This window comes from Strix uralensis, chromosome 4, assembly GCF_047716275.1.
Source record: "Strix uralensis isolate ZFMK-TIS-50842 chromosome 4, bStrUra1, whole genome shotgun sequence".
NCBI lineage: Eukaryota > Metazoa > Chordata > Aves > Strigiformes > Strigidae > Strix > Strix uralensis.
Genome location: NC_133975.1, coordinates 92,807,912 through 92,831,983, shown reverse-complemented (window position 1 = coordinate 92,831,983; position 24,072 = coordinate 92,807,912). Strand labels below are relative to the sequence as shown.

General features: G+C 40.4%; 1 protein-coding gene across 6 annotated transcripts in view; it reads left to right on the top strand.

The window, feature by feature from the left end:
- The first annotated feature begins 2,187 nt into the window (after nt 1-2,187).
- Nucleotides 2,188-24,072, top strand: part of UBR1 (ubiquitin protein ligase E3 component n-recognin 1) — a 79,284-nt gene continuing 57,399 nt past the window's right edge. For 3 of the 6 annotated variants that reach the window (XM_074867896.1, XM_074867895.1, XM_074867900.1), the window contains exons 1-4: nt 2,188-2,385; nt 16,160-16,416; nt 18,542-18,620; nt 20,783-20,893. In XM_074867896.1, the coding sequence (XP_074723997.1) occupies nt 2,296-2,385; nt 16,160-16,416; nt 18,542-18,620; nt 20,783-20,893 (537 nt within the window). In that variant the 5' untranslated portion in view covers nt 2,188-2,295. Of the gene's footprint in view, nt 2,386-3,517; nt 3,591-16,159; nt 16,417-18,535; nt 18,621-19,282; nt 19,414-20,782; nt 20,894-24,072 lie in introns of those variants that run through there. The other 3 variants (XM_074867897.1, XM_074867899.1, XM_074867898.1) reach the window with 3 other exon arrangements.

Below are 24,072 nucleotides of genomic sequence, written 5' to 3'. Positions count from 1 at the left end.
AATCTTGAAAACTAGGGTTTGCTCAATTTCTTCCTGGAGCTCTGCCATTTTATTTTAGCTCTAGCAGGACTGCCACCCTTCAGCACTTTGTCTCTATTAAAATTTATTTGTATTCCTATTTTGTTCTTATTTCCTCTACTACTTCAGTATCCATGGAGATCTTGGTGTTTTGTGCCATTTTTGCCTGGGTAGTGGTGATAACTTGTTTTTCAGAGGTTCGCTGCCACTTATTTTGCTGTCTCCCAGCACATGGTGGGTTCCAAATGCTTCCTTTTTTGTATTATTTTGTTTAATAAGTCTACACTCTTGTTCAGCTAAAGCAGCTGGTTTACATTAGCTTAACTTCTTCTAAAAGCCCCACAGAAAAGTGAAACCATACTGATAGTTCAGCTAAAAGATATGTCCACGCAAGACGCTTGTCTCACAGCAGAGGGTACTGCAGGCAGCCCTGTTGCTGCTTGAGCATGTTTGTTGCTCTCTTGGAATCACAGCCTTGCTTCTCTTGCTCGACTAGATCAGAAGCTGGACTATACAATTGCTACTGTTGATGCTAAAATATGAGGAGGACTCTGGTAATCACAGTCTAAACTTGGCTGTGGTGCAAACAACACTGCTGATTAGTGGTCAGCCATGCAATTGGAAAGGATTGAGTGCTGATCTGCAACACATCAGACAAAACTAGATGAAGCTTTGAACTGGTTGACTTAATGGCAAAATTCACTCCGTCTTTTTTTACGTCTCATGCCTAAACCTGTCTCTGTGACAATATCTACCTGGTAGTTTTAAGTGACAGATTTCAATAAGGTAAATAAGTCTGCAGTGACTTCTTAAAATGAAGATGAGTGGTAGCTACTATGCAAGAGCTACAGTCAGAAGAGCATGTAGTGATGGGATGAAGGGTAATGGCTTTAAACTGAAAGAGGGTAGATTCAGATTAGATATAAGGAAGAAATTTACTGTGAGGGTGGCGAGCCTCTGGCACAGGTTGCCCAGAGAAGCTGTGGCTGCCCCCTCCCTGGCAGTGTTTAAGGCCAGGCTGGACCGGGCTTTGAGCAACCTGGTCTAGTGGAAGGTGTCCCTGCCCGTGGCAGGGGGTTGGGACTAGATGGTCTTTAAGGTGCCTTCCAACCCAAACCATTCTGTGATTCTATGCTCTGAAGACATAAGAGAAGAACTTCAGGAGTACCTGTTGCCAGGTACGGTGAGAAAAATCTATTGAATATACCTGAAGGGTCATTCGCAAACTTTATCCCATCCATACTGATAACTGAGGAACATGGAGAGGTTGCTTGGAGGCTTGAAGCAGTAAAACTACAACGGAAGGATGCTGTCATCTTCAAAGCAGAGATACTAGGCATTTGATAGATGGTTGGTATGTATGCCTGCAAGGTCCAAAGCTATGGCTCTTGGCCTATTTCCCCAGCCCTAGAAAGACACAAACACAGGGAACTCTGCAATTGGACTGGTTTCCAACAACCTGGAAAACTTCCAGCAGCACTTAGGCCAGGTCTGTTGACATATCAGCCAACTTCTTAAATTAATCTTCTACCAGAATAGCAAACGCAGAGTACCCAGAAGAGTTACCATATGCTGTAGCAAGGAGGGGGGGGAAACACTTTGATGTTGGGGACAGGCACGTGCCTAAAGCTACCGCTGCCTTCTATGCTTGTACAAAGTTCATAAAATTTTGCCTTCGCTTGGCCCAAACAGGAGACACATACCACGCCTGAAGTAGTATGAATCTGCATCAGCATATATGAAAATGACTGAAGCTATTACCTTGCTATGAATGCAGGGCCCTAAGTGAACACCCCCCCGCGCAGTTTAAGTGCCCACAGAGGAACTTCATCCCTGTAACTCTGCAGGCAGGATCAGCACAAGTTTCTCTTCGCCAACCGCCCTGACAGATCCCGGGCAGGCGCTTCGCTCCGGCCTCCCGCGGGAAGCGGGACGCGCTGCCGGAGGGGGCCGGGCCCTCCCCTGCCCCTCACAGCGCTCCTGAGCGGGCCCGGCCCGGCCAAGGCCACCGCGCTCGCTTCGCCCCGCCCCGCTCCGCCGCGCCTCCCGCCCTCGGTCCTCAGGCGCCCTCAGGTCAGAGCGTACGGGCCGCCCCACCGCAGCCCGGCACCCCCGGGCGCCGCGGAGCATGCGCGGAGGCGGGGCGGCGCCTGCGCGGTGCGGCCCGGGCCGCCGCGGGGGACGGGCTGTGGACGCGACGCGGCGCGGCGGCCGGGTGACGGCGGCGGCTCCTTCCGGGCGGTGGCGGCGTCGCCGGCCGTGTCCCTCGCTCTCAAAATGGCGGACGGAGGCGACGGAGGGCCCGCGGCAGGAGCAGCGGGAGCAGCGGGCGGCCGGGTCGCCGCGCAGCCCCAGGAGCGAGCCGTGGTGAGGCTGCAGCCCGGTGCGGCGGTGCCGTTCCTCCTGCCCCCGCGCGGGGGCAGCCTGTGCCCTGCCCGCGCCGCGGACCCGCCGCTCGGTTGAGCTTTTCCGGCCGCGGAGGGAGCCGGTGCCGGCCGCGGGTCGGGGGGGAGGGCGGGTGGGTGCTGCCCTGTGGCGCCATGGAGGGGCGGGACGCGCCGTTGTGTGCCCGGTGTTGCCGGCGGGTGGCGGCGGCGGCACCTGCCGAGGCGCGACGGCCGCGGGCTGTGGGGCCCGCTGCCCCCCTTGCGCCGCCGACCGCCGCCCGGCACAGCCCCGGTACCGGCGGCCTGGTCTGGCGGCGCCCCCGACCGCCGCCTCCGGCCCGCAGAGCCGGCCCTGCCCGGGGCTGGGCGAGTCTGTCATGGGGCCCTGAGGGAAGCGGTTTGTGGCCAGCTCCCCGCAGCATCCCCCACCCCCCTGTCCCCTGACTTGGTTTGACCTCTATGTAATGAAACGAGATCAAATTTTAGAAGGTTTCAAAGACTGTCCTGCGTTCTTACAGCGCTGTAGCGTATCCATGCATCTTTTATCCTTTTTCTGACTTTACCTTTCTTAATTGAAGGTGACTTTACTCGGGAACAAAAAAGGACGAGTAACAGATGATTGTTCTGCAGAGTGTAAATGAAGCAACAAATAGTTTAGAAAGATTGTAGATGGAGGTGGTTATTTGCTGAACTGAATTATTTTCTCTTTTTTTTTTTTTTTCCTGTGAATGACTTTAATCACCTATAGATTTAATATTCCCTTACGGAACACAACTTGGTGTTGAGTGTGTCCAGTGGTAGTGCTTTCCTTCACAGCCTTGTGAGTGGTCACTATGTCGCAGACAGTTTTGCTAGAGGAGTTTAAAACCCAGAGGCTGTCAATTTAAGAAAGGGAGTCCGAATGTATATCAGAAATCTTAGGTTTTGTGTTATGTTTTCCTGTAACAACCTGTAGTATGGTTTTGAAATTCTTGACTGTGGGTGTTTAAATGTTGGACAGTGACAAGCCCATAGAATAGCTACTGTTTACGTGATACTACACACCATTAATAAAATTAGGAAGATATAAATAGATGTTTACTCATGGAACTTCTCTTGCAGGTGGCAGTGCTAAGCCAACAACCATTATTCTGAGCGGAAAGGTACAACAAGGGTATCTGCAAATCATAAGCATCCACCACTAAAGTGAAGTATATTTCTGTGGCTGTAACAGACCTATGTGTGGATTTTCTTCTATATTAGAAACAATTTAATTTTAACTTCGTAAAAATGTAATTTGATTGCATTATGTCAAAAAATGCAATGTGGTCAGGCAGCTCCTTAACCTTGGGGCCCACGTGTAGAATCAGAGGGGTACTGTGGTGATAGTTGCAATCAGCAGCAAAGCAATGCAATCAGCCTTTCATTATTCAGGGACATAAGAGGCTGAGTTAGCCCAGGCAATGCGTAAAACTGATAATAGTGGTATTGTGAAAAACATGGAGATCCTCAGCTACTCAAAGTTGATGCTGGTCCACTAAGTTGTCTTAATTTTTATGTGGTTGCAGCCAATTGAGAGTTTGTGCCAGAATTACCGTTATTCCAAGAGGTTAGTGGTCACCCAGGCTGTGTTGTCTGCCGTATATCCAAGCAAAGTGCAGGAATTTGACAGGGAGTGTTGAGTGAGGGTATTATATTAAGGGAGAAGGGGATCTAGGGATATGGAATTAGGTTGGGTCTGACAATGTTCATGAAGTTAGATTGCAAACCTGGCTATAGTAATGCCAGAGATGGCTGTAATCTGGAAGCAGTACACCCAATTTTTGCTGTACGAAAGATGACACTAATTAGGTGGAGCTAATGTATCCTGACTGAGTTATGTTTTCACTGTGCACAGTTGGTCTGAACATCCTTTCACTGTGGTGCTACAATCAGGAAGTTGTGGGGGTGTGGAGCACAAACACCTATCTGAACGGAGTGACCTTCTGCCTTACTGAACTTAGAATCACAGAATGGTTTGGGTTGGAAGGGACCTTAAAGATCATCCAGTTCCAACCCCCCTGCCATGGGCAGGGACACCTTCCCTGTGTCCTGTGGGACACCTTCCCTGTGACGGCTCAAAGCCCCGTCCAACCTGGCCTTGAACACTGCCAGGGAGGGGGCAGCCACAGCTCTGGGCAACATGTGCCAGTGCCTCATCATCCTCCCAGGGAAGAACTTCTTCCTTCTATCTGATCTGAATCTACCCTCTTTCAGTTTAAAGCCATTACCCCTTGTCCTGTCACCACATACCCTTGTGAAAAGTCCTCCTCCAGCTTTCTTGTAGGCCCCCTTTAGGTACTGGAAGGCATCTGTAAGGTCTCTGTGGAGCCTTCTCTTCTCCAGGCTGAACAACCTCAACTCTGAGCCTGTCCTCATAAGTGAGGTGCTCCAGCCCCCTGATCATCTTTGTGGCCTCCTCTGGCCCTGCTTGAGCGGGTCCATGTTCTTCTTATGTTGGGCGCCCCGGAGCTGAACTTGTCAGATCTGTCTCAGTGTCAGCCCGGTCAGACTGACTCTTGCTCTCCTTTTTCATCTCTGGCTTTGGGTGCAGTTGGTTGTAGTGCAGCACCACATCTGGCTGCGTGAGCAGTAAAGCTTCCCAGAGCGCTGGGTGCATGATGCAGGATTACCTGAATGATGAGCCAGCCTGATTCTGGAGGGGATGGTGATGACTCAGGTAATAAACTCTTCTGCACCCAGCCCAACTCAGTGGTTTCTTCTGTGCACTTAGCTCCAACTCTTCAGGTTGGATGACTGTAGTTGGAAATATCTGAGTTGGTGTCTCACTGCGTTAGTTTAAGTCAGGTCCTGTCTCTGCCCTCTACTGTGCTATGGTGGCTGTACTGCTTCCTGAGCTGAGCTGCCCTGAAAGAGAGCGTGCTGAATTTGGGCTGCACTGGCACCGATCTAGTAGTAAACCCTTTCTACCAAGCTTAAGTTTACTTTCTTTTCTTTCCCAACAGCATCTGCAGTTTGCTTGGCTGACTGGGGGGCTGGACTTGGCTTGTCAAGCAGTTGGCTAGCAGGCATTGCTGGTGGCCTAATAAAAAGCCTGCTTTGCAGGCTGGAGCCCAACCCTTTGGTTGTTTGGCCATCTGTATTCTAAACAAATTCCAGTTTGACTCCTGCCTGCTTTGGTGGCTGTTATCTGGAATATACGAGCAGTGTTTAGATATTAAAATACTTCAAAGATTTTAATTTATACTAGATCTTCAAATGTTGATGTATTTTTACCTTCTGAGTAATATTTGTGAAGAAAAGGGATTTTTTTCCGAAGTCCCATCTTTTGTCATCAGTCAATACTCCTGTACAAAAGCATAGATGTAAGTGGGGTAGTGGTGTACAAGAAGAGAAAAGCTTTATTTTTAGGCTATTTCCTTAAAAGCAGGAAAGTAGCTTGATTTGGAATTTTAATCCCAGAAAGCAAACCATGATACAGGTACTTGTGCATTCTGAAGTATTTCAGATCTTGTTTTCTGTCGTTCAATGCTGTTATATAGTTGAGAAAACGCATATGAGGAGCCTTGCTTCTGTAGCTGTGTTGCAATGAAGTAGTAATATGGAAGGGTTGTTCATATTCATATGCAAGTTATTTCTTGAGATTAATGAAATCCGAATTAGGCATCGTATTTTGGAGTTGCAGTGACTTCTTCCAGTTTCAAATCTAACCTCTCCTAAACTGAATTAACCTGCTTAGACCAGATGACATGTCCATATAATTTTACATCAGTTTATGTTAAGCTAAATTAGTTTAAAATTTCAGTTTTAGGTGAACCAGCATATCCTTTTGTGTAAATAAGCCCTGACTTGCATAAAGTCAAAGATGGTGTTTTTTGAACAGTGCGGTGTGTTAGCAGAACACTATACACTTGCTTCTATCAGTGTCTAAGAAGTCCATGGAAGTTGCAGCAGGTAACTGGAGCATCGCCAAGGTCCCGCTTGCATTTAGCACTCTACTGAAGTGCTTTCATTTTCTTATGGCATTGAGCAATGCTGTGGTTTTTCCTTCCTTGTCTGCTTTCATGTTTACTCATGGTAATTTTTGTGGTTTTCGTTAGTGCAGGCGTGAACTGTGATTGTGAAGGTATCAGTCGTCTTTGCTCAAGTCCACATAAAGTGCACAAATTATGGTTGCTGTAATACTGTTACAGCGCTGCGAGAGGTATGCGGCTGCAGGAAAACATAGGTGCAAGTGGATGTTCCTGATAGCATGCAACTGTTTAAGTGGTTTCTAGATCCCAGAGCAATAGAGGAGCTACGGATAAACAGGTTGGTTTTGCTGTATAAGGGAGATGCTTGGGAGATGCTGAGTGAGTGCTAAATACAGATAGATTCACCTAAATTTTATTACGTATTCATTCACTGCAGAATTAGACCATGTGTGCAATGGATCTTAAAATTCAAGCTAATTGGAAAATTGGGTAGTTGTTAAGACAAGTTTGAGTACACAGGAATTAATACAAAAACCTAGTGGAATTTTTTTTGTTTTTTATTTTGTTTTTCAAACATAACTATACCAAATTTATTAATTATGTCTTTATAAATATCCACTGTAGTTACAATTTTTGAAGTGCAGTCTGGTGCTAAGAAATTTGGTAGATATGTTCCTTCAAGGGTAAGAGACCACCACATGGATGTTAAGGATCGAACAAGGAAAGAATCAGTCTTTCCTTTGTTTCTCTAGAAACAAAATTAAAAGGTTCTGTCAAATGAACAGTCAGAACCAAAAGAAAAGGTTCGATTTTTAAAGTCCCACAGAATACTACAAATATCTGCAAAGATGATGATTTTGCTGTTTTTCTAGGAAGAATATTTTTTCCCCCCAAAAATATGTATTTTGCACATTATTTTGCTTTAATATGTGACACTGAATTCCTGTTTCCCCCATGTTAATTGTACATTGCTATCCACGTAACACAGGTTTCACCAAAAAATTTGGAGCATGAAAGGTGTTTAGGTTGCGTGTCTCAAAGACTTGGGAATTACTTCTAGAATTTCTGGCTACTTTGTTTTGCCTGTTGAGCCTACCTAATTTTGTAGCATATTTAGGCTAGAGTGTCCAGTTGGTAGGCAGTATGATAGAGATATCTACAGCATGGCAGAGAGACAACTACAGGCTGTGATTTCACTTCAGAGGTCTCCTGGGCACCTGTTTGCATTCAGGTGCTTACCTTCATGAACTGAAGCTGCAGTCTTGTGATTTTGGAGATGACTGTGATTTAAAACTGACACCTGACCTGCCTTGAAGATGGCATTAGTTTTAGCTGTCCAGCAGCCAGAACAGTAACTGATGGAGCTGGTGGTTACTTTTGCTTCTCTGGTTGTCACTGTTTTGCTCTGTTCAGCTAAACTTCTCATTGGAGACTACTGGAAGCAAGGTAGATTCTACTGTAGACAAAGCTTTAGTAGTCTGCTCTGTTGTTATGAGTCTCATTCCCAGTGGGCAAACACCTGCATCATTAAAGCCTCTTTTAACATTAATTGGCACCCTGCTTTGGCTTAGGGGCCAAAGTTTAAATGAATGTAGAGATCAAACACTTCTTTTATGTCTTCAGGTCAGAGTTGATGTTTAGTTAGGACAGTGTTAGACAGTCTTGAATGCTACCCATGTTGTGCCAATAGAAAATAACTTCTGAAACCAAACTTGCTTCTTTCAGTGTAATTACTGATATGCAGAGCAGACCAAAGTTTGGTACATGGCTGGTTCCCAGCTATATTATATAAAAGACCCATGTGACTGACGTGTCAGGAAACAGATATTTCATAACTGAGTTCTAAACTGTCATTTGTTAGGCTTAGATTCTCTACTAAAACATTGGCTATACTTTGTTGAAGAATGTGAAACATGTCATGAACAGCTACACAGTGCTTATGTACCAAAACACTAGGGTGAGTTTGCATTTTAACTCCCTGAACTGTGCCCTTTCTGAGATACTAGTAGAATTTATGCTCCTCAAAAATTCAGTTTGACTTAAGGCAGGGAAGAACAGATACGATAATTAATTTCTAGTGCTTATTTTTTAAGCCTCTTCTTTGGGGAATATATGTCTTTGAGGTTGAAATAGATTGCCTTGTTTCCTTGTTATTTTTACTAAAAATAATGCCTAGGTGTTTTATACTGCAGTTGGATCTTCTTTTCAGTGCATTAGAAAGCTGTTAATTTTAAATTAGAATAAACAGAAGGAAAAGTTGTGCTTAAAATTTAAAAGCAGAACCTTATATGAAAATGTTAGTTCAAGAATCTTTTGAATTTTGCTTTCTAAAGAAATTTTAAATGTTCTGTATACTTACCAAAGAACTTCTGCATGTTTATCCTTTTAAAGTGTCTTTTATGTTGCTCAGTTGGATAGATGATATCAGAATAAAAATTCTCTGTGATCCATTGTCCTGCTAATCTCTGTTTCAACTAGTAACTGTTCTGTGCATTAAAGTAAAGCAGCCTTTTGCATTTGGAATTTATGTTGAATGGCACCTGCTTGAAATCAGTATGTCCCCAGCATTTTAGATATTTACTTTTAAAATCCTGCTTCTACCAGCTGTTTTGACAGGCATCTGGTATTGCCATCTCATGCTTGACAGATATGTCATGCACAAATTAAGCTTTTTTACAACTCCTTTAAACTGGAATACTGGACCAGGTACAGGTTTTAGTTTGTGCTACTGGCAGTATCTATTCCTTCATAATTTGTTATTTAATGTTTATAAATATTAATATTCCTTCTTTTTACTGATTACATTAATCTATACTAAAAATATAGTCTTGAAATTTATGCAGTCACTTTTTCACTAAAAGATCAGTGTGTCAATCAGCGCAGTTAAAGTAGAGCTGGTTTTTTATAGTATTGCCTAATGCAAACTGTTAGTTTGAAAAGACTTTAGAATTCAAACAGAACTGTGCTTGGAATGTAAATCAAAAACTGTCATGGATGTAATAGCTGCTGAATTAATGTATGTAATAAACCTGTTGCAATGATAAAGAAATTCTGTCATAGTGGTGAGAAATCTCATTCAATGCTTGATCTATAGGTGAAAAGTGAATTGAGAGAGTTTGTTAAATTTTTTCGCTTTTTCCTTATATACTTAGCTCTCATCCTGTTACTATTTGCAGTGTTCACAAATGAATGTGTTTGTGAATGACAAAATTGGATATGGATATATTGGACATATCAATGACAGATATTTTTCTCTTTTTATAGCAGTATTTGTAGGCAAATACAGTTCTTCATCCTGTGACCTTCTCTGACATGACGCTTATTTAAAAGGTTTGGAAAAAGCCTCTGAACTGTCCTTTTAGATGTAGGACAAACCTGTGTGTTTGGTTGGAATTGACTTCTGGGAAGGTCTCTGTATGCTTACATGTGGGAAGAAATATTAGTAGTCTGATCCCACAGAGGAGGACATGTTTCTGTGCAAGATAAGAGATTATCTCCTAACGATTCTTTCTCAAGTGGTATTGTGAGGTACTGCTTCTGTGGTCATATTCTTCTGAAGAGCCATTAAAGATTACAGATTACTGCTTTTGTTATACAGAACAAATCAAATGTCTTGGCCAGAATGGTTGTTGTCTTTGGTCTTTTGACAAAACTGCTTATGCTTGAGAAACATATCTTTGCAACTCCTCCTGGCTCCCTTTGTCTCCCTTATTCACACAGGTTGAGAATTACTGTCATCTTAAAAAAAATGAGGATGTGACAGGAACGTGTGATTAAAGGAGGAAGAGAGCTGGGGCTGGAGAAGGTTAGAGATATAAAGTATAGAAGAGGAGATAGTAGACAATGCGTGTCTTTGACGCACGCTCTTCGCCAGTGTCAGGTTCCTGCACGTCACCTTTGCCTGCTGTTTTCAGTACGTGGGAATGCCCACCGACGTGGTGTGGATGTTGCTCCCTCCACAGGAGGAGGGGTGGGGTGCTGCTGCCATGATTACCCCTAGTTCATTCTGGTCATTGTTTGTGGCGGTTTTATTTCTGGGCCACATGCATATGTCTGTATGGTCCATGTGATGGCATGGCCGTTTCTTCAGCTAACTTTTAATAAAAATGAGAAAATGGCCCAAAAAACCCAAAATAACTTAACTAAGGTTGCTAATACAGATATTTAAAAGCTGAGAAATTTCAGAATTCAGATTTGAGGTGGAGTCTTAATTTACTCCAAACATATGTAGAGGTGATTTTCTAAATCCTGTAATCTTCATTTTGCAGCCCAAAAATATTTTCCAGTGGTATAGTGCCAGTTGGAGTGGAGTGTGTTCAGGCCTGCTTCCTCCGGGTTTTCCTTTGTTAGTTCCAGTCTGTGGGCTCCAGTGAGTAGGGTGTGAGCGCTGGGGAGCTGTGGAGAGCTGACTGATAGTAGTATTTTAATTACATGATAATGTTTTTATCTTAATTGTGTTATCTCATGACATGTGCCGCTTTCAGTACACTATTTCAAATTTATTCTTGAGTGGAATCAAATTTGGAAAATGACTTTTCTGTAGGGCTTACTTGTGGCAGAAATTGGAAGATTAGTAGAGATTGAGAAAGAAATTAGGTTTCTCATGGTTGAAGGTGTTTGAATCACAGAATGGTTGAGGCTGGAAGGGACCTCTGGAGATCATCCTGTCTAAAATCCCTGCTCAAGCAGGGTCCCCTAGAACAGGTTGCCCAGGACCACATCCAGCTGCCTTTTGAATACGTCCAGGGATGGCAACTCCACAACCTCCCAGGGCAGCCCACGCTGCCAGTGCTGAGCAGAAAGCTGTGGTGCAAGCCCCATCTCTGCTTGCAGCTGTCTTGCACAGCTCTAGGCCTTTTCTAGACTCCCAGTTCATCCTGTGCATAGAATGGTTAGAACTTAATTGGTGATGATACAGTATTTTATTTCCCCTTCATCAGTCAGTGTATGGTCAATAAATGCTAACAATTTATTCATTTATATGATTTTTATATCTGTAGCGACAGAGCACTTGGTGGGTATGTGCTCAGGTAAAGGAGTGAGCGAGCAGAGGGAAGGTGGGACTACTCAAAATGTTAATCAGAGTATTCAAACCTGAATTTCAATATGTGTGCATAGGAGGACCAAGCTAACACTGGACAGTCAATCTTAACTTAAGGGTGTGCTTTATTTGGCAGCTTCTGTATTTTTGATAGTCTTGTGTGTCATTTTATACAGTTGAATATAGTATACTAAACAGATTTTGATGCAAGGAATAAATTACTTCTCCTAGGAGACACAGGGGGTATGGGATAGGTCTGAAGTTTAGCCTGGTGCAGCTTTTAGAAATAAGAAAAAGAACATTCTTGTTTCTCTTGTGAGTATAATGGATATTGCCTGGGTGATGTCTAGGTGGAGGATATAATTTAGTGTGTTTACCAGAAGGCAGCCAGCCTGCTTGAGAGAGTTCGCTCTCTTCCCTTCTTCCCTCTTGTTCCCTACTTCCTGTCTTCCCTTCTCTAGACAACATTTAAATAGAATTAAAAGCTTTGCACAGGAATGCTCGAAATGCTTGTGAGTTAGACTGTGTGCGAACCCATTCTACTCTTCTGGCAGATTTTCAGGAAAGCTTAGCCCTGTGTTTCTTGAAACTATGATGTGCTCTGTTCCAACAACGCAGAAACTAAACTTACAACATCTCTGGGGAACACGACTTAAGATAGAAGAGCTATAGGCTGGGATTCTCTTGTGCTTTGGAAAGAGAGCATGCCAAGGGGTCACATCCCACACCTCCCGTTTGAACAAATACAGTAACCAAATTGGGCGGGGAACTTGCTAAAGCTATAGTGCAGTACAGGTAACTTGTTTTTAGTTATTGTTTTAAGTTACAGGAGGAAACATGTTGTGAGGAACTGAAGGAGTTAATGCCACATCCACACAGAAGGCCTCAAGGACAAACTGTGGCCTTTTTGGTTAGTCTAAGGAATGAATTATCAGTCTAGGGAAGCACAGAGTGTATTGAAGGGTGCTCGGCTCTGCTGCCTTGCAGTTGTATAGCCAAATTCCCTAGATAAGCCTCGAAGAGGGGAGATGTAGACTGAGTAAAACCATATGTTTGGGTTAAGGCCTACGCTTTAATTTAGGACTATAGCCTTGAAGAGCTAAAAGTCTGATAAGAGAGAAGACAACTGACACCAGATGCAGCTAATGACTGGATAAGTGCCCAAGAAACAAAAACTGAGGAAAAGGCAAAGGTGGTAGGGGGAGATCGTGACCGCTCACTCAATTGAACAGAAGGGTTAATGCACCCCATTCCCCCTCAATGCACATGCAGAACCCATGTTCCACCTTTTCCATGTCTCTCATGGCGATAATTTCATGAAATACCTGGCCTTCTTTTGTCTAGTATGCAAATCAGCCAATAAAATGAACTTAAAAGGCGTCAGAAAACTTTGCTGGGTGTGCACTCACCACCCAAGATTACCAGAAGTGAGACAGGACTGGAACTGGGGGAGGGTTTGTGTGTGATCTGGATTCTTTAACTCTCTTTCTCCCTTCTCTTTTTCTTTCCTTCAATAAGACACCACAATGGTTATTATCCTTTTCCAAATTTAAGTTGTTTCTACTGCAAGTAAAAGATTTTAACTGGTTGCTTGGTGTCGTTTCACCTTAATTTAACCCGAGTGGATCATAAAACCTTTATGACTCCCTGGGCTCACACTCTGGGTCATAACTCATGTTTAAGGAGGAACATTGAATTATGGAGTTTAATTATGTTAGGAATAATTTACTTCCACTCATCTTAAACCAGACATATAAAACATACACATGTGATCAAGGAGTTCAAATTTCAGTTACCTTTACAATTTGATATCTTTCTGAGACCCCCCAGCTAAGTATGATATTTTTCTTTTTCAAGTGATGTTATGCAAGTATTTGATGGATTGGGATTTAATTTTCAGTTGCTTTTTACAATTTGGTGTCTTTATGACCCAGGTAAGCATAGCTTTTCTTAAAAACATTGTTCCTAGGTACTTGAAACATTTGAGCAACTTCATTAAAATAAAAAGGCAGTCAGTTAATTTGTTTCCTTTTTCTTTTGTTCCTTAACACTGTGAATATTGATTCATGGAAACAGACTCAGAGTTATAAAGCAGGTATGTTTACTCTGGTGCCGGGGTGCAAGGGGATTTCTCCGCAAAGCTTGCACACCAACAGCACATTTTACCAGAAAGTGGATATACATATTCATTGGGTTATGTAATACAAATATACATATGCATAAGTAAGTCTGGGTTAGTTCAAAAGGCTGGTGTCAGCAGTTTGTTATCTTTGCACCTGCGCGTTGCCTCCTGGTGGTTGTCTTCAGGGGTCTTTTGGAGGAAGGCTCACAGTCTTCTTCACCTTGTACTTTTCTCGGAGCATGCGCAGATTCTCTTAGTCAATTTCTTGAACAACAAGAGTTGTTCCAGCTGGTTTACCATCTCTATCTTATCTAAAAGCACCAGTCTATTGGTTTCTACCATCCATATGTGGCTATCTATTCACTACAAAGACTAAACTAGTTAAAACCCATCTGCTTTCCAAGGACATGTCTCTTATTTTTGCCCAACATAATAATTCTTGGTAAGTTTCCACAGAAAACTGCTTTGTTTTGATGAACACAGTAGCCCTTGGTAAGTTTCCACAGAACAGTCAGGGCAAGCAGGATTATTAAGCAATATTCAGAAATCATTATAAGTTGCTATAAGTAAATAAGTTGCAAAGCAGGTGATCATTTCCTTGTATCAATATGTGAAAATAAATACGTACCTATATAGTTGAGTGCTTGTATGCATATTTATACAGAATGCATATGTATTACATGCATGTGTATGGTAAAGTTTTATGACCGATATGGAGATCACAGTGGTGCTTACTGCTCAAGTAATAAATCTGTTCTTGATCAAGAATTTTTGTTAAAATTGGAATTTAAATAAATGGTTCCTTTCACTTCATGGATGAATCTTCATTTTCAGGTATTTAAGGATGGGTTGAATGCTTTGTGCTTCAAGAGATCTGATAGACTGGTCAACCTGCACTTATAAAATGAGGATATTGTAGGATGATTTGAGGACAAATTTGCTCTCCTGCTTGACCACATTATGCATGGCTTCTCTTTTCCATCGGTGTCTGCCATGCATTTTCTTCCATAACTTTTGAGTTCATGGATCACCATGATAAATGGAGAAATGAACTATGTAAGGGTAACAATGCTAAGGAAGATTGATAGCCAAAATATCAGTAGAAGCCTCAGGCTGAAACTAAATGTACTAGAAGTGTAGTGTGTCTTATTAAAGTCATAAAGCAAATGTTTAGAGTGAATACAGTGTGGAACAAATCTCCTTTTAACAGGTTAGTTTTGGGTAATGGATGTTACTCTTAGTCTAGGCTCTTTCAACAGGGTATCTCTATTTCTTCTGTTTAGATTTTGTATGTAGACAGGTTTTTTTGTACTTGTCTATATTAGGTAAACATACAGTTTTTCAAAAAACAAATATGCAGTTTCTACTTGATGTTTGCAGATCTCGCTTTCAGAGTACTGGGATTGTAGCACTTTGGACTGCAGGTGTTCTAGATATGGGTTTTTTTTTTTGAGAACTGTTCTAATCTAGGTAGTAAACTAGGGAGCTGTAGTAGCTTTATGGTTCTATTGTTTAATCCCTTATTGCTGTCAGTTTTGGGGGGCAATCCGTTTATTCGATTGATGTAGGTTTAATTTTAAGTCAGAAATCAGGATTTTTTTGTTATTTACATAAGAACATGTGCATTTTCATCCTCTGAAAGTTGAATAGTCTTACTTCTTTGAGCCTTCTCTCAATCTGAACTCTGGTGGTTGCTTTGATCATTTGCTGCTTGCTAGCCTAGAGGAAATTCCCTTTAGAGCTATTTGTGAAGTTACATATGTATTTTATTTTCTTGCAAAAATAAATTTTTGGGCATAAATGAAGTTTGTGTATGAAAGAAGGTTGTCTTTAGGAGCCTTGGTGGGTAAACTTGTTACGTGATTTGCAATGGGGGAAAAACAAACGGGAATAATGTGAAAGAAAGAACATTCAGACTTGAAGGACAGAAATAGAACAATTGGAGAGAACTTTTCAGAGAACTAGAGTACTTGCAAGTAAAATTAGAGACTGAAATTAAGACGAAGAACCTCAAGTCAAACCACTTTTATTAATGGTCTTATAAATATGAAATTGCATTTTAGTCTGGTTTCCCAAGGACATTAAGATTATATAATCAGTTGGGCTTTTTACTCCTTCAATAACTATTGAACCCAATGACCAGTTCCAACAAGACTTTACTGAAGCATAACACTTTCAAAGACTGTTAAGTTGCTGCATGTTTTGTGATATCACCAGCCTAAGGAATGAATCCCAAACTTATTTACCAGCTAAGACAGGGAAACCTGCTGCTGCTGCTCTTTCCATTTGTCGGCAGCAGAACAGACGTCAAGATTTGTTATTGGCTGGCCTGTTGGCAAGCATGTTGCTGAAAATTAATTCGTGCATGTGTTGCTTTAGAGTAGCATAGCACTTGCCAACTCTTGCCTCAGAGTGTTTTGGTAGAAGACTTCAAGGGAACAGAGGTTACTGTGGTGGGTACTGAAAGGAAAATAGCAGAGAAATTCTTGGGAAACCATGGCTTCTTGGGTTTTATTGCTTGCAAAACTGACTTGTGATGTGAAAAAGAGTTCTGGAATCATAGAAGAAATGCTTAATCTTATTTTTTTTGTGTTTATTTATTCATTTATGTCTATCCATGGGTGTACTTTTCTTGCAGTGGTGTGATGAGAGATTCAACTTCCAAGCTACATTTCTACAGTGCTTGGCAAAACATGTGCCAAATATTTACTCAGCTGAAATGGACCCCTTGCTGGAGAAACAAGAAGAAATGGTCCAGGCAGCAATATTATACCCCCTGGAATGTTATTTGTTTGGGGAAGACCCAGATGTATTCCTGGAGAAACTACAACAGAGTGGAACCTCCCAGCTCTGTGGCAAGGTGTTCAAAGGAGGGGAGACAACATACTCTTGCAGGTAAGAATGAAGGTATGTTATCATGAATGTTCCCATGTAAGATAATGCAGCAAAGTGGTTTAATAAAATTAGTTGTGGTGCTAACTATTCATTACTTGTGTCATGGTAGGTCTTTGCTTAACTGACAGTGGCATTTGCTTCACATTGCAAACCACTTTAGAGTGAGGAAAACTGAATATGAAAAGCAGATTCTGGCAGAGAAATGAGGAAGGAAATGGAAAGGATACTAAAGGTACTGAAAGCCATTGGTTGAAAATATTGGATGATAGGGTATGACTATGGGGTCTGTACCTGAATTGAGGGAGGACAGGCATAAAAATCTGTGCAGATTTTGCCCTCTCAAAGTCTTAAACAGAATCCAGCAGTTCTGAACATCATCAGTCCTTTGCTTAAGCAATAGCTGTGTGACCAATGGTCATTTTTCACTTTTTCTCATCCTGGAGTATATTAAAGATGGCAGCCCATTGATTTGATACAATTTATTTTATTAATTCAGATTACTACAAATATATTAATGAATATGAATATATGAAAATAATAATATTAAAAAGCCAGAGGTCTTTGTGGTGGGTGTAAAGATTGCAACTGTGCTGGCAACTTATTAGTATTAATATGATGCTATTGTCATAGTTTATTGTAGTTTTTGGTTTATTTTAAAGCCTAAAAAAATGTAGTCAGAAATACCAAAAGAAGATTATTAAGGATGAAAAATATTATTATGGCTAAAAACATAGCCTTTGGAATTAGAAAAAACAAGCCCTTAGAATTTAGAAAATGTCAGAATGAAACCTCTCTGTAAACTTTATGAATTACACTGTAAGGTTTTAATCAATCACATACTCTTCAGTGTTTTCTAGGAATAAGTTAGTGTTGCGTATGAAAGGAGAATGGTTTTTGAAGAAGTCCTTATGTATTTGCTAGAAAGTGTATAGCGACTGCGACATTGGATTATACGAAGGAAAAGGGTGGTCAAGGCAGTTTAGTCCTGCTGTAACAGGAATAATTGTGTTCCTACCTCTGCAGAGTTCTTTTATGATAGCAGGCAAAAAGACAAAGCTATGTATCTTAGAGGTGGTCTCTCTTTCTTATTTTTTTTGAGTTCCTGTCTTGCAAAAATAGAAATACTGTACTTACTACTGCAGCTGAAGCTAAATGTACTTTTTCTCTAGGCTTATAAAATGCTAAAAATAATGGATACTCTGAAATATTACAGTGAAATATTTTGAATTGGGCATTCAAATCTAGCAGGCATTTCTGGCTTAATTTTTCTTTCTTTCAACTCACCTTGCAGTAGATTAACAGTAATAAATAAATGTTAGTGAAGTATTAAATTGTTGTAATGATAATTATCATCTAAAGGTTTGAAAGGAAATTAATTCTGTAATCAGAATTACCATACTATTTTAGCTGTATTGTAAAGGGGGCTTGAACTAGATGTTGAACAATGGCATAAAACAAAAAACTTGATATGTTGTCATTAAACACCTGTCATCCACATTTTGCATAGAATGAATTATCACTTAAAGAAAAGAGAGTGACTAGGTTTTAGGGAAAAATGGCAATATGAAAAAGCATGTATATGTGGAGCATAGAAAAAACTGAAATTAGATTGCTGATGAGTGTAATTCTGGATTTTTCAGGTATTTGAGTGCATGACTGAAACTTGAAATTAAATTTCAAAGTATTTTTTGTCTCACTTCAAAAGTAATTTTCTTTAGATTTTAACTTCTAATAGTTTTAACAGTTAGAAACATAAGCTAGCAGAAGTGTAGCAAAAGTTTCATTAGCAAACTGACTACAGTTGTTGGAAACAATAATAAAGATAGCTTCAGAATTGTCATGGTTTTTAATAGCTGCTTATTCTTAGCAAAAACAAATACATTAGCAACAAGTTTTGAAAGTGGAACTCAAGCATGTTTCTGATTAGAATCTGGTATAACAGGTTCGAGTACATGGTTCAAGCCTAACATGATTGGTTTTCATCTTCTTTCTGTGACGTGGACTAGCCAGTGTTTTTATAATTTTAATCTGTTAATATTTTTTTTCCAGAGCAGCATTTTCTTTTGTGCATGAAAATTTAATGTGTTTGTTTTAGAAAGTTTTCCAGTTACCATTTTTGTTGCAGAGACTGTGCAGTTGATCCCACTTGTGTACTCTGTATGGACTGCTTCCAGAATAGCATTCACAAGAACCACCGGTACAAGGTAGAAAAATCTTATATTAAGAAATCGTAATTCTAGCTTCAGAGAAGATTTTTTTTTTTTGAGGGTATAATAAACTGCACATAAACCATTAGTAAATTTTATTAAAAAAAACTATCTGGGATTTACTACGTAGTTAACTATCTTTCTCTCATGTTTCTAACTATGTAAAGCCTCTTTTAAGAACAGTAAATTTCTAGTTCAAGAACCAAAGGATAAGGGAGTGTTCATGAATGCATACATTGTTATTCTCTTTGACAATATCACAGAAGTGTATGTTAGAGCAAAAAAGTGTCACTGAAAGTGACAGTCCTGTCCTGAGTCTCAGCCAGTACTGTTTGGAGATTTAGAATGAGTGTGTGTATACAGGGGCCATTACTTCAGCTCTTAAGTCACTGATGCAGTCTCTACATTTCCACTCTGTTCCTCCATTTAGATTTGCATAAACTACTTTGTGCTTAGTGTGGACTATGATAAAGTTAAGACAAATGCTAAGCATCAATTTTTTATTGAGAAGTTTGTTCTAGAACTGGATCATCTCTTTTTGATATCCTTTCAATTCTCTTTGAGCCAGATCTGTGTTATCTTTGAGAGATTCCCATGTTTTAATTAAAGAAGGGTATTTTAAATAATTCTTAGCTAACTGTCATCTGTTTCCTTCCTAGGCCCCCTTTTTTGCTTGCCCTCTTCACTGAGGACTCTGTAATTTCAACAGCCTTGGAAGCAGAAATGGAAAACAACATATTAAGTGTCATTTTTAAAGCTGGTCTAATTCTGCTGCAGTAGGCAAGAAAATGTACAGAAGCATTACATATTCAATTTAATGATCTTTTATGACCAAAAAGTGGGCTAGATTTTTTTTTTTTTTTGCAGCTATTCCTTCTATTCATTGACATGACATCCATTGAAGAGATTTGTCTTACTTGTATTACCATTTGGTCATAAAACTCCTTTAAGTGGGTATGTTTCAATGAGAGACAGTTGGGAAAAAGGTCCTAGCAATCTCAAAATTAACTGGGACTAAAATACAATATTCTGCCCCTCTGTATAAGTTTTGTATATATTGATTCAAAGACATACAAAACTACTTGGATAATGCAAGTATAATTTCTGTATACACATGCATGCACACACACAGTTTACAGAGGTAAGAGGAAAAACAGGGAAAATAGTCAATAATGACTACAGAGCGATTTAGAATCACAGCTGGGCTGAGAAGCTGTTGTCCTTTCCCTGTTCTTCACTAACTTCTTCAGGCAAAACATCAGCCTTGGAAATAGGTAGTCAGATGGGAGCAGATTTTCTGCATTTCCATTTTAAAGATGCAATCAAAAGATGCAGTCTTTTATAGATTCATAGAATAATTTAGGTTGGGAGGCACCTAAGGAGGTCACCTAGCCCAACCTCCTGCTCGAAGCACGTCTAATTAGATCAGGTTATTTTAAAACATTTCAAGTAAATAACAAATTTTTTAATGTCTTTTTATTGGGTCACTTAGTGTTTTTTATAATTATTTTAGGATTGGGGATTTAGAATAAGCTAAGGGTAATTATTTTTGCCTGAGTTTTGTCTGAACTTTGTGCGAAAATGAGGGTCAGAATTTGTACTTTTCTGGAAGTGTGATGCAAAGTTAAATTTGCAAGAATGTGTTTAGATACTGACTATATCTTATTTTCTTTGGTTAGAAGCAGAGGTACTACTAGATGTCTAATATACACTTATTCTTGTTTAGATTATTCTCAAACTTTACCAAGTAATTTGTGAAGAAGACATTAAGCACCTTTGCTATAATTTTGCTAATAAAACCAGAAATTATTATTTTTGCCATTTACGAAGAGCTTATTCATCAGTCATGGGCTTTTTCACCTACTTTCTAGTTAAATTGTTTAAGACTTGCGTACTTTTTTGCAGCAGCAACTGTATTTCCTCCTTTATTTTCTGCTCCCCTGGTAAATCTCCTTTTAAGTAAAAAAAGAAAAAAGTTGTGGTAAGTCCATTGATTATGCTGTGACTCTTGTATTTTGTAAGGAGGTATTTATACTTGCATTTGACTTAAATACGCATTTCTATTTTTCTCTTGCTTTTTATGTGCGTATTTTGTGATATGCACAATAAATGCATATTTATTTGCATTTATATATGCATATATAAACTTGTTTTTACAGATGCATAGCTCCACTGGAGGTGGATTTTGTGACTGCGGGGATACAGAGGCATGGAAGGCTGGACCGCTGTGTACTAAACACGAGCCTGGAGCATCAGGTTCTGCAAAAGAGGTAAGAATATTGCTCAAAGTGAAAGAATAAATATTTTTAATGTTGCCTTTTTAACAAAAGTGCTTATTCCTGTATATGAAAGTATGTATACTGTATAAGTTATGTAACAGGTCCAATCAAGTTGAATCAGGATTTCCTTGGTCAAGATGTTTGTTGGGGTCAAACATATCTGTTGGACATCCTTTGTCTCCAAACAAAAGCAAAAGCTATAGAACAGTTTCATCTACCTGTCCTGTGCATTTTGGTCTTTAAAATTGCAGTCTCTTGCTCTTTGCTATGTGTGTTACTCAATTTTTATTTACAAATAATTGATTTCCCAGTGCTTAGTAAATGTTTAGACATATTACTTGAGTCTAATAATATTTTCTCTTTTCCAAATTACTGCATTACTGAACAGGTTTTTTTGTCGCTTACTTCTGGTGTGTGATCTGTCACTATGACTAAAATAAGTCCCCGTGCTTTAAAACTAACTTCTTATACTAGGATGTCTCATGCTTATTGTGCCTCGTAAAGCAGCATATTAATGAGAAACATGCCATCTTATAAGTAGTTCTCAAAGAGAATGTAGGCAAATCAGTTGCTTCAGGTAGAATTGTTTTTTCAGAGCCCTACATTCTGAGATAATCAGGACAAAAAAATCTTAGCATTCATCATTGCAGATAGACCCCTAATTCCTCTTGGTTTTGTTGCAAAAGTACTGTTCTTTATCATCTGGCAAAATATCAAATGGAAAAGGAATAAAGAGCACTGGTCTTACAGAAAAATATGACAAAGTTTTCTTTCACCTGTTCATACTTCAAAAACCCATTAATTTCAATGGATTTCAGAGATAAAAATAGTTGAAGCATGAAGAAAGGGTCATCTGATTACCACTTGGAGCTTGTCACTGTAATGTTCACCTGCTTCTACTTAAGTAAAGTCTATTCTGCTGTGCAGTACTTACCCCTGAGTACTGAGCTGTCTGATAAGGCCAACTGTATGAGGTTCAATAAGGCCAAATGCCGGGTGCTGCACTTGGGCCACAACAAACCCCAGCAGTGCTACAGGCTTGGGGAGGAGTGGCTGGAGAGCTGCCAGTCAGAGAGGGACCTGGGGGGGTTGATTGACAGACTGCTGAACATGAGCCGGCAGTGTGCCCAGGTGGCCAAGAAGGCCAATGGCATCCTGGCCTGTACCAGAAATAGCGTGGCCAGCAGGGACAGGGAAGTGATCTTGCCCTTGTACTCGGCAGTGGTGAGGCTGCACCTTGATTACTGTGTTCAGTTTTGGGCCCCTCACTACAAAAAGGACATTGAATGACTCGAGCGTGTCCAGAGAAGGGCAACGAAGCTGGTGCAGGGTCTGGAGCACATGTCGTATGAGGAGCGGCTGAGGGAACTGGGGTTGTTTAGTTTGGAGAAGAGGAGACTGAGGGGCGACCTCATCGCCCTCTACAACTACCTGAAAGGAGGTTGCAGAGAGCTGGGGATGAGTCTCTTTAATCAAGTAATGAGTGATAAGACAAGAGGTAATGGCCTCAAGTTGCGCCAGGAAAGGTTTAGACTGGATATTAGGAAGTATTTCTTTGCAGAACGGGTTGTTAGGCGTTGGAATGGGCTGCCCAGGGAGGTGGTGGAGTCCCCATCCCTGGAGGTGTTTAAGAGTAGGGTCGACATAGCGCTGAGGGATATGGTGTAGTTGGAAACTGCCAATGGTAGGTTAAAGGTTGGACTAGATGATCTTCAAGGTCCTTTCCAACCTAGATGATTCTGTGATTCTATGATACTACGTGTTACTTACGAAACCTGTAATCAAAAGATCCAAGTTGTCTCCTCAGTGTTAGAATACTGAAAAATAGCTATGGTATGGTTAATTTTACTGCTGTCAGCATTACTACATACATGTTTAATACCTTTTCCAGCACATTCTAGAAGTGTTGCCAGAAGAAGAAACTAGCACAGTTCCTCTTTGGGAAGTATTCATTTTTGTCCTTGTGTTCCGAAGGAAAATACATATATATTTTTTTTTTTGCAATGGTAGATTCCAGGTACTGTTGATAAAGATGTATGGGAAGGTAGAGCACTTGTGTTTACCAGCTTCAAAGCCACCTTTTGATACTATGGAAAACTTATGTTACAAGATGCTCAGTATCAGACTTCTAGCTGATTAGTGAGAGGTCCTTATCATATCGTGAAGAGAATGCAACAATGATCTTAAGACAAAATGTAAGTCTCAGTTGAGAATTAAGCGTTCTTTCCCTTGAAAATTGTTTTCAGCCAAAGCATCTCCGTTGCTCCTGGGTAAGTGATATTACGTATGCCTCAGGTGACCAGTTTGTCTCACAGGTAGTAGCTAGCATGGATTTCACCTGTGATGGCTGACAGAAAAGTTACACAGATACCTGGATGAATGTGGCCCTATGAGGCACATTAAGAACTTCAACAGAGAGCTTGTAAATAAAATAGATTGTATCTCCCAGCTTTAAAATTTAGGGATGTCTGAGATCTTCTAACACTTGTTTCAGCACTTTTGAGAATAATAGTATTTTTTTGTTGCAGCAACTCTGACTAGAGTCCCTAAAATGGTTTATGAAATGTTTGCTTCCTGCTGGGGAACCTGTTTCTCTGCAAGGTATAGATTTTGGTATTTGCATCTGTGACAGATCTGGTATTTTTATCTGTGACAGCACAGTCTTCTTTTTACCTCCCTTTCCTTTAGAAAAGCTTTTTCATGACAGTAAAATAACCATAAAACAAATGTTAGGAAAACCACCAAAACCTTTTATCAATTTTACCAAAAGGCTGTTTCACTGTTGTTAAAATTACACTGTTCAAATTTTGTGAGCTTGTTTCAAAACCATATTCAAACAAAGCTTGAGAGGAGACTGCATGCTTTCAGAGTTTGCAGCGTTTTATTTCTGTTTGGGTGAAGATAAGATGCTCAGAATATTCTACAGGCCATTTGTATCCAGTGGAGATAAGGTTAAAGGATAGATCATATCAATAATGACAGCAGCTAACACAGTAGCTCTTGGTTTTAAACTTTTATTGAGAACTATAATCATACCTGTGATGATAAGGAAACAGGGAACCTCCCATGCTTCTTTGAATAATATTTCTCTTCCAATCTCTGATAAAGTCTTTGGTTGATTTGCAGTGAATTTGTTTGATCATGGAGTTGTCATCTGTCATGGAATTGTA